Here is an 11,580-nt window from a genome sequence, read left to right as displayed (position 1 = left end):
AGAAGTTCCACTCCATGGAGGTGCGTGGATGGAATTGTCATTAAATGATGCAAGACGTGGGCATCATGTGGTGGAGGTGGAAGTGGGTTTTTTTTTTTTTTTTTGGGGGGGGGGGGGGGGGGGAGGGTGGGCACGGCAGCGCCGCAGCGGCGTTTCACGTAGCACGTTGCCCACGAAAATGCCCTGCATTTTGCATCATCACTTTTCACCGTCGCTTCTGTTGCCACCTGCCTTTCTAGCTTTCAAGTCTGATCGTTAGGCGTTAATTGCTTAGCCGCTTCACGTTTTAATGAATCTTTCCGCCCAATTCGACGTTTCATTGCCTTGGAATTCAAGGTAGTTCGTTCGTCGCCCTCATGTAATTTGAAAATCTGCCTAGAACACTATCGATTCGTCAGTAAGCATGCATAGTATCTACTATCAGGCTTAAGCATACTTCCTGAGCACTGAGCAGCGCTCTTGAACACGTGCAACGCTCTTCCCTTTGTTGTTTTTGCTTGGCTTTCGAGCTCCCGAGCTTGTGTCGGACACTCGACAGTAGCGCCGATCTCGGTGTATTATTGACGCCCCATGGTGGTGCATCCTTCCCAGTCCCGACTTCCAAGTTCGAGCCTGTAGGGCCTGCTTTTTGAATCAGAGCATCGTCTTGTCACCATGTCAAGTCTGAAGTCTGCCACCCGTCCAAGCACAAGTCAGTTCTTGAATATCACCTTTGGAAATCGCTTGAGCCTTGCACCGTCCGAGTTGCTCTGCAAATGCGAGGATCGTCTTCTGTAACACGGCCGAGGCTTTTCAGTGACCCGCCAGAACCTCCCATGCTCGATTCTCTCATTCTCTTTCTTGTCGCAAGCTATCACGTTCTAGTCTCGGAAAGTTTGCCACTGCAGTCCCCGTAATCTCCGTCTCCTCCACGTTTCCAACTGTGGTCCGTTGCGCTCTTTACCCGGAACCAAATTGCGCATTCTCTGTTTGCGGACAGCTCAAATGTCTTGTACACGAGTACGCAACTTTTTGCCAGAGCGCTCCCTCCATTGTCTGTGAATACATGACGATCGCGAAACTTGTGCCGAGCAGAGTCGTGTTATGCTCTCCCTTCTCAGTGAGCTGGCTCCTTCTCGCTTCTGGCTAGTAATTTCAGGTCGAGCCTCGTGACAGCAGTGGCATTGTAGCATACACGATATTGTGCAAAAGCCAAATCAGGCGTCCGTGACTGCCCGCCAGTTGCTTGCGGAGAGGTTTCCGAGAGAGCCGGTGCCACCATGCGACGCTACTGTCGAATGCGTTCTTCAGCTTCTACTGGGTTCGATCAGGAGAGGGACGCATATCTCTTGCAAGAAGCCGACCTGAGGGTATCGACAGAGCATTCCGTCTCAATACAAGATCCGACATTCAGCGGGGAGCTTCACACATATATTGCAGCGAAAGGTCAGGCGGACCGGCCAAACGGCCGCAAGGATGGAGACTTTGCATGGTGTAAGTCCCGCGGGCCAGAAGAGCTGAGCCCATTCTGCGAGGGAGAAGCGTACACGCAGAGCGTCATCGAAGCGATGATACCTTCCGGGTTGCGTGTCGGCAGGGTCTCTTCCATGGGTGAGAAACTCACGCAGCCAACAAAGCATGCGGAGGAGAAGGATCGATCTCAAAAGGTTCACAAGAAAGGAGGAGCATTCGGGTTAGCCTTGCAGCGTGCCATGTCTCTGCGAGAGGGCGGAGAGCACAAGAAATCCGAGAAAGGTTGGTCCCGACGCGATGCTCCGGAGGAGCAACTCTACGTGAAAGACGGCGAACGATTCTACGAGACGACGCTGGAGGAAGCAGTTAGGAGGGCGCTAGCGATGAAAGATTCAGGAGCGGCGAAGAGCTCGTGCGGTCTTCAAAGGTCGTCGTCGGTGCGAGAATATGGATCGAAAACGCGGGAGGAGCCGGCTGCTGGAAGGGAGAGGGAGGGGGTGCTACCGTCGACGCTGATAGTGAAGAGGGCGAATACGAAGTGGGTGCAGAGCGGGAGGGAGGAGGGTGGAGGTGGGAGAGAAACGAAGGGGTGGAGCGGCGAGGTGGAGATAAGTCCAGGGGAGAAGAGGTGGGAGGAAGCGGCGGAGGACGAGGAGAGGCAGCAGAAAAGGGTGACGAAGGGGGGGTTAAGGGCGAGTTCGATGAGGTACGAGGGGGGGTTGGCGATGGCGGGGGAAGAGGCAGAAGAAGAGACGGAGGAAGACGAAGAGTGGGCGGTGTATGCGAGGAGCGGCTTCATCAGCTTGAGGCCGCAGCCACCTTATCAGCTGCCACGGGCGGAGGAGGCCAAAAATCGGTGGCAGCCGCCGGCGCAGGCGCCTTTGCACACGAGATCTTTGTCCATGCGGGAGAACGCCGTCGCCAAGTCGGCGGTAGTGATTGGCTGCGCCGCCTGTGGAAGGGCTGCCCCGGCGCCCCTTCTCTGTCATTGTTGCGCCTCCTCCCCGAAAACGCCCAAGAAGAAAGGAGGCGGCGGCGGCGTTTTTCGCGCCTGCCGCCGCCTCCTCGGCCTCGCCCAAAAACGCCCCTCCGCCGCCACCCCCCCCGCCGCCGCCGCTGTACAGCCCAAACTTCGTGTCTTTCAATCTTAGACCGCCACCCTCATTCCGGTATATTTTGCTAAATTTTGAGGAGTGTAATTCCAACTGTCTTCCAAACAGCTTGTTTGTCTTTGATTTTCGACATATATGATATCACCCCTCGTGCTATATATCTATGGACTAAAAAAACTTCTAATTTTAGCTAATAATGCCCCAAAAACGGTAAACGCCCCTCCTTTGCTCAAGCTTTGTATCTTTCCGTCTTAGATTAGTCCCTCTCCACCCCAAATGTGCACTTCTTCTACACATTTTGATAATGTTTCAACCCATTGGCATCTTAAGTTGTAATTCTAATTGTGCAAGATAGCGCTTAGTAGACTCAACTCATGGGTCTTGGATTTTCAAATATCACCACTTGAAAGGTATTTACAAGATTGACTATACATAAGAAAAAGATTTTTGATTTCCAAATAAGAATGTGATCAATATTTTTGAAAATACTATAATATAAAATCCTTTATTCTACTCATAACCACACTATACTTTTTTTGAAAGAGTTCCCTCCCCCCCCCCCCCCAAAAAAAAAAAGCATTTAATTAAAAGCACCATTCTTTTATCATAGTTCTAGCTTTCTTCAACCCAAAGACCATTATAGCCCTCCTTGTCTTGAAAAGTAGTCTTGTGCTATGTTCAACAATTTACTCCCATCTTGCTTGGTTGAATATGTATGGATAAATGCACAAGGCAAAGCACTTAGCTACCTCAATCTCTTGGACTTCCCATTATAGCATTCAGTAATTTCCAACAAATTGAAAAGAATGCTCGATAGCAATTTGCTTGATAGCAACATGCACCCTTTAATTCATTTGACATTTGGTAGTGGTTGTGCTTGAGTAGGGTCTAGTTAGCCATGCCCTCAAACCGATTGAATCTTATATTTGGTGGTTGGTGGTATGCGCTTTCAACTAAAGATCTACTCTACAAATGGAAAGGTATTCCACCAGTTTGCTCGTTCCAGATTCTATATTTTGAGGATTACTACCACCTTTCATGTGGTTGTTTGGTCGTTTATTCCTTGTGACGTGATTTATTCGCGATTGGATTCACAAAGCACTCTTGCTTGAGTGGAAGAATGTTTAGAGGGGCACTAAATGTAGTGAACTACCTTGTATGGAGTCTCATAAGGGCAAGCATACTTTGCCAACTTTAGTTGTATAGGAACTCAATTGTCTTTCAGCATTGAATGCCCTCCTTAGATGATCAAGGAATGGTCCAATTGGATGTGTTAGACATGCTTGCCTCCTTTGGTTGGTGCCATGAGGAATTTGGGCTTGCCTTTAAAGCCTGATGTAGTGCTATATAGCAGTTAGCTTCCAAGTCTACTTTTCTTTCTTTAACTTTAGTATAGTCCTTTTTTCACCGTTAAACAAACAAGTTGTCTTGTGCTTATCTTTCAATGCTATTTGGTCCTTCGTATATCCACTAAATCCACTAAGGAATGAGTACATCCCCTTGTTCGACCAACTACAATGTCCACGATCAAATTTGGACATGAAGGGAAAAGGAAGCGAATCAATCTTGGTCTACTCATTAAGCTTTTTGTAGCTTGGCATTCACACTTACAGTTTGGAATTTTTCTTGGGCACATTCAAAATCAGGGACGATTAGATAGTCTTACCAGTGAGGAAGATAAAGCCCACTTCCAACAATTGGTCAACATCTTGTTTGACCTTTAGTATTCAATTTGGATTCATTTGATAATATTGGACCAAGTGGTGAATCAAAACGGCTTGATATAAAGTTGATTTGGTATTGGTAGAACTACCTTTGTATCCTATCAACTCTAAGCAAAACATCCTTGAATGAATTTGGGAGAATGATTGATGTCACCATAAAATTCGGTTCATGATTCATATTGACATGCACCCTCTTTGGTTCTTTGAATCCCTAGATTCACATCCACCAAGACATCCTCTTTCACTTTGCGGATAATTTCCATTTACAATCTTGGTAGCAATGAAGTTCTTTGCTCCATCTCCTGTGCACTATTGGCAACACTTGAACATTGTGCAATGGAGGAGCAACGTCAACACTACCTAATACATTGTCTCTATAGGATGTTTTATCCCGGCTATGTTGCTGCCCGATGTGCAATTACTTTGTACTCCAAGAAATAAGGTGTTTTGCTTAGTAATCTAAACTGTTTTTGCCTACTGAACATCTTTTCGATGCAAACTCCCGTTGGGCTCTACAATAATTGGTTGTAGATTGACCATGTTTACACCCACTGGTTGCTGGTGGTTGTTGTGGAGGATTCGGGTTTCCCCTTGCACTGTATTGTATAATTGGGATTCCTCTTTCTTCTCTATGTTTGCACCATAGCTCACATTGTGGACCTTGTCTATGGCCATCTTCCCCAGAGTAATTGCATGCTTGATTCATGTTTGGTTGTTGTTGACCTCCGTAGTTCTGGTTATTCTGCCTCCTTGGGGAAACATTGTTGAATCTTTGTTATCTCTGTCCTTGTACTACAATCTGATTAGTTGTAGTTGTTGCTAGTGGAGCTGTATTATGGGCTACTTGAATGTGAGTTGGCACTCTTCCCCTAAAATTCGGGTTATACCAGCATTTGTCTTTATCTTTCAATAGAATTCACATGCAATCTTTGCCTGAGTTGGTGACAACCTTAAATTCTAAAGCTGTTCTTTTATTAGTTGTTCTAGCTTGGATTCTGCTTCTAAGCTTTTTTCTTCTTTCTTTGTTGGTTTTTTTCTTCTTGGTTTTTTAATATTGTTTTTTTAATTAGTGAAGTTTTTATTTAAATGTCAAAACGTATATATTTTATTTTTTAAAATCATCTATTAAAAAAAAGATTAAAGTAGTTTTTATGTTATTTTTCAAATAAGTGAAGTTTTTATTTAAATATAAAAACGTTTAACTTTTGTTTTTTAAAATCATCTTTAAAAAAAAGAAAACAAGAGTTTAAAGTAATTTTTATATTATTTTTCAAATTAGTGAAGTTTTTATTTAATGTCAAAATGTACATATTTTGTTTTTTAAAATTATCTATTAAAAAAAAAAAAGAGATTAAAGTAGTTTTTATGTTATTTTTCAAATTAGTGAAGTTTTTATTTAAATATAAAAAGATTTAAATTTCATTTTTCAAAATCAGCTATTTAACAAAAAGAAAACAAGAGTTTAAAGTAGTTTTTATATTATTTTTCAAGTTAATGAAGATTTTATTTAAATGTTAAAACGTATATATTTTGTTTTTTAAAATCATCTATTTGAAAAAAAGAGATTAAAGTAGTTTTTATGTTATTTTTAAAATTAGTGAAGTTTTTAATTAAATATAAAAACGTTTAAATTTTGTTTTTAAAAATCATCTATAAAAAAAAAGAAAAAAAGAGTTTAAAGTAGTTTTTATATTATTTTTCAAGTTAGTGAAGTTTTAAATTAAATTTCAAAACGTATATATTTTGTATTTTAAAATCATGTTTTAAAAAAAAGAGATTGAAGTAGTTTTTATGTTATTTTTTAAATTAGTGAAGTTTTTATTTAAATATAAAAACGTTTAAATTTTGTTTTTAAAAATCATCTTAAAAAAAGAAAAAAAAAAACTAGAGTTTAAAGTAGTTTTCATATTATTTTTCAAATTAGTGAAGTTTTTATTTAAATGTCAAAATGTATATATTTTGTTTTTTAAAATCATCTATTAAAAAAAAAAAGAGACTAAAGTAGTTTTTATGTGTTCTTTTTGTGTCAACAAAATCAAAATTGTAGATGAAGTATTCAACTTCAGAGAACATAGCTCTACTAAACTTGTCCTTCTAGTGTATTTGCCAAAATGGTTGTTCTCTTAGCATATATTATCACCATGTACATGACCACCACTAACTATACAATAGAAAGTGTAGCATCTTTAACACAAAGTTTGAAAATTCTTTGAAAATGAAATAAGACCAAGGCTGTACATCTAAATCCCTTTGTCAATAACACCATTCAATAACTATCGCGTGTGCATCTTCCATTGAAGAGTGGAGCAACTTGGAGCATGCAAGAGTGCATGTGTTGCATTTGCAACATAGCACTATTGTAGGCATAGCCACACATTTGGCCCATCTACCGTTAGGTGCATAGGATGATCCAACGACATCCTACCTCATCAAGGAGTACTTGACTAAGTGTAATCAATCAAACAAATAGGATGATTTGAACAACACATTTGCCTACACATCATTTTCAAATCATATGGTGCGAGAGGTTGATGCAAGGAGAGGGTAAATCATGTGGCTAGCAATCCATTTAGGTAGCACGTGAAATGATAGAAATAGGGAACTAGGGAAGGTTATAGATCTATGTATGGATATAGTTACATAGACAAATACAAAGACTTACACAACAAGACAAAGCACCCATAGACACGCGCATAGACGCGTTTCATAAACTAAATAAAACTTATGGGCGCGTCTATTTGCGCGTCTAGAGACCCGCGTCTAATTGCGCATCTATATATCAGACTTACGCGCGTATAGACGCGCACAAAGACGCATAAATAGACGCGCTTATAAACGCTCTTATAGACCCACGTATAGACGCAAGTCGAACAGACAGACGCGAATATAAACACATTTTTAAACGCACTGATAGACGCGCTTTTAAAAAAAAAAAAAAATTTACAGAATACTGTGTATGTTGTGTATGCTATATAGTTACAAGAATCCCATATCCACATTCTGTAATTCAATTCTTACAGCCAACCGCATTTTAATTACAATTCCAAATAAAAGATTACAACTCCAAAACGCAATAAAATTGAAAGCTCAAAAAGTGCTTGTATATACATATAGCACGAAGCTAATGTAAAGAATAAGGGAGAGAGATAGGAGACTCAAGTTCAGCTTTCTTCACAACACACAAGAGAGAGAGGACACACAGTTGGAGGGTGAAGCCTTTCTTCACTTTTGCACACAACAACAATACAATAGAAGAGGGAAATACCCTATATGTCAAAACCTAGAATACGTGGTTCATATGTGAACCCAAACCAAAAACATACGTGGTAGTCTAACTACACCACGAGTACAACTAACATAGACGGTGACATAAATGATAGTCATCCAGGAGATATGTCGGGGATAGAGCTTGATATCTCAACACTCCCCCTCAAGCTCAAATCCATCTCACGTACACCAAGCAAGCTCCTAAATCTGCGAAGCTTCTCGGTACCCAATGCCTTCGTAAAGATATCAGCCACCTGCTCCTCAGTGCTGACATAGACAAGATCAATCTCACCAGCTAGAACCTTCTCTCTCACAAAGTGATAATGCACCTCAATGTGCTTCGTTCTAGCATGATAGACTGGGTTATTAGCAAGCATGATGCTGCTAATGTTGTCACAATGAATGACAACTGCTGCATGAACTGACTGTCCCATATCTCCAAGTAGCTTCCGTAACCAAGCTACCTCACATGCAGCCATTGCTGCACCCCTGTACTCTGCCTCTGTGCTCGACAAGGCAACTGTTGGCTGCTTCTTGCTGCTCCAACTGATGGCACCACTCCCAAGAGAAAACATAAAACCACTAGTAGATCTCCTGTCTGAGACACTACCAGCCCAGTCAGCATCTGTGTATCCATGTACCTGTAATGCACACCCAGCTTCATAAAACAGTCCATAATGCAATGTGGACTTCACATACCGTAGTATGCGCCTAGCCGCATCCAAATGTGGCTTCCTCGGTGCCTGCATAAACTGACTCACCAGCCCCACAGCATAGCTCAAATCTGGTCTGGTTATAGTCATGTAAATCAAGCTACCTACTATGCGCCTGTACATAGTAATATCTTCAAGAAGCTCACCTGACTCTGCATTGAGCTTCACATTCTGCTCCAATGGAACAGAGATAGGCTTACAGCCTGTCATCCCATATTTGGACAGCATGTCCAAACCGTATTGCCTTTGCAACAGCCATATCCCACTCGGGGATCTAATAACCTCAATGCCCAAGAAGTAACGCAGCTCTCCCAAATCCTTCATCTCAAATTTCTGCTTCAACAGTAGCTTCACTTCATTAATGTCTGCATCACTATCACCTGTAATAATCAAGTCATCAACATAGATGACTATAAGCACAATCCCTCTGTTTGTCCTTTTCACATAAAGTGAAAAATCTGAATTGGAAATCTGAAATCCAATAGTGACAAGATATTGCCCTATCTTGTCTGACCATGCCCTCGGCGCCTGTTTTAAGCCATACAAGGCTTTGCGCAACCTGCATACAAAATCGGGGTGTGCTTTATCCTCATAACCTTCTGGCTGCATCATATAAACCTCTTCCTGCAAATCACCATGCAAGAAGGCATTTTTCACATCCATCTGATGCAAAGACCATCCCTTTGCAGCAGCCATAGCAATTACTGCTCTCACGGTTGCCATCCTTGCAACTGGGCTGAAAGTTTCCTCATAGTCAATTCCATATGTCTGTGCAAAACCTTTGGCAACCAATCTTGCCTTGTACCTGCTAACAGACCCATCAGCATTGTGCTTTACTTTGTAAACCCACTTGCAGCCAATAGCCTTCTTATCATGAGGCAAAGGCATCAAATCCCAAGTGTGGTTTGCATCCAAGGCAGCCATCTCTTCATCCATAGCTGCTTCCCAATTTTTATGCCCTGCTGCATCCTCGAAACATGTGGGCTCTGGCTCCTCTAGAACCTAGACCATATAAGCATAGTGATGTGCTGTATACCCATCATATCTCAGCCTGTCAACTGGATACTTAATACGAGTGGACCTCCGTACAACTGGATCAGTTGCAGGCGTCTTTAAATCATGCCTGCTTTTCCTTGCACCAGGTGTAACAACAGAAGGAATCCCAAGTTCCTCATCAAGGCTCATTTCAGAGCCGCTTGACTCTCCATCAACATGAGAGCTACCAGCAGACACATCAAATACTGGAGCATGGTCCACTTTTTCTTTTCCCTTATGTGATACCTGCACAACACTATCAGGACTGCCATGTGACGATTCACTAGATCTCAATCTTCCTGTCCATGCATTAGATCCACTAGTAGAGGACTCTCTGGGTCCACTCAAGGCTTGAGATTGCTGCTCTGCATTTATTGCAGCATTCCCATTTCCTGCATCTGCATCTCCTACCATAACAGTTGGTGCATACCAGCTGCTCATTTCATCAAAAACAACATCTCTGCTCACTTGCATTTTGCGGGTGGAAGGGTTATAACAGCGATACCCTTTCTGGTGCTGAGCATATCCAATAAAGATGCATTTTTCTGCCTTTGGATCCAGCTTTGTTCTCTTCTCATCAGGAACATGAACATAAGCTATGCAACCAAATACCTTCAAGTGAGAAATATCTGGTTTTTGGCTTGTATACATTTCTTCAGGCGTCATGCCATGGACAGCTGCAGTGGGGGTTCTGTTCATAATATAAACAGCAGTTGCTACCGCTTCAGCCCAAAAATAATCAGGCATGTTTTTCTCATTTAGGATCGCCCGTCCTACTTCTGCAATATGCCTGTTCTTCCTTTCTGCAACCCCATTCTGCTGAGGGGTAGACCTGCATGAGTACTTCCTTTGAATTCCCTGTTCTTTCAGATATTCACAAAATTCTTCTGAAAAGTACTCTCCCCCTCCATCAGATCTTAGCACTTTAATATGCACACCTTTCTCTTTTTCAACCATGGCTTTAAAAGCCTTGAAATGGCTGAACACTTCACTTTTGTGCTTCATAAAATAAATCCACACCTTCCTAGTGTAGTCATCAATAAACGTCACATAATAATGGCATCCACCAATAGAAGCAGCTTTGGTTGTCCAAACATCTGAATGGATCACTTCCAAAGGTCTTCTGCTCACCTTAGCATTTTTGGGAAATGCATGTCTGGCCTGCTTACCCATTTGGCATGCTTCACATACCTTTTGCATTCCCTCAACTCTGAATTTAGGCAAACCTGCAACAATGTTTTTCGTTTGCATAGATTTCAGCCTTTGTATATCCACGTGCCCAATGCGCTTGTGCCATATCTCAATATCTGCAATGACACCTCTCCCATGCGCAAACATAGCAGCTTTCACCTCAGGCATATCAACATCCAAGGTGAACATTCTTCCATTTTTGTTGCCTTTCGCAACCAAGCGGCATTTATTTTTCAAGTCCTCAACAAAGCATCCATCAGGATTAAATCTAACCTGCAGACCTTGCTCAACCATCTGGCCAACTGAAACCAGGTTCTTAGTGATTTTTGGAACATGAAGTACATCTGCCAAGTACTTTGTTTTGCCATCCTGCATAGCCAATGGCACTTTACCAACCTGCGTAATTGGGTGCGCAGTATCATCACCTGTTTCAACATAACCTGGCTTATCCAAATTTCTGACATCATGAAACCACTCACCATGACTGGTCATGTGGTTAGAGGCACCTGAATCAACATACCAAACATCATTGCAAGCTGCAGCATCTCCTAACATGGAGTTAACCATATGCTGCATCACAAAAAGGTGCTCATTTCTGTCGTCACCATGCCCACTTGATGATGCATAGTTGCTTTGCTGCAACTTTCCACTTTTGATGTCATTCTGCTTTTTATAGCATGTATTCTCCTTGTGTCCAGGCTTTCCACAATAATAGCATTCTATGCTGCTATTTACTTGCTGGTTCCTTTGCCATAAGCCACGGCCTCTTTGGCTCCCCCTGCCTCTAGAACTACCACGTCCTCCTCCATAGGACTGGTTTTCCTGTTGTTGCTGTTGGTTCTGATTTCCTGCACGGCCACCAGAACGGCCTCTTCCTCTACCCCTGCCTCTACCTGTATTCGAGTAGAAAGCAGTCTCTTGAGAAGTTGAGGTGGCTGAACCACCATTCCTTTGCTCTTCACTCAGCAAGAGAGCAATAAGTTCCTGAAAATCAGGAAATGTTTCACGGACTCCAATGGATGTCCGAAATTGTGCATAATCTTTCCCAAGACCATTCAAGGTCACGGACACTAAGTCCTCATCATC

At 42.3% G+C, this 11,580-nt stretch overlaps 1 protein-coding gene across 1 annotated transcript; it reads left to right on the top strand.

The window, feature by feature from the left end:
* Nucleotides 1-528: 528 nt before the first annotated feature.
* Nucleotides 529-2,603, top strand: LOC147888384 (uncharacterized). Its single transcript, XM_087392960.1, has one exon. The coding sequence runs from the start codon at nt 1,260-1,262 to the stop codon at nt 2,601-2,603; it is 1,344 nt and encodes a 447-aa protein (XP_087249086.1). The 5' UTR covers nt 529-1,259.
* Nucleotides 2,604-11,580: the final 8,977 nt, after the last annotated feature.

This window comes from Dipteris shenzhenensis, chromosome 21 (genome assembly GCF_047967505.1).
Source record: "Dipteris shenzhenensis isolate YYH24624 ecotype China chromosome 21, Dip_SZ_1.0, whole genome shotgun sequence".
NCBI lineage: Eukaryota > Viridiplantae > Streptophyta > Polypodiopsida > Gleicheniales > Dipteridaceae > Dipteris > Dipteris shenzhenensis.
This window is presented reverse-complemented; position numbering and strand designations above follow the sequence as displayed.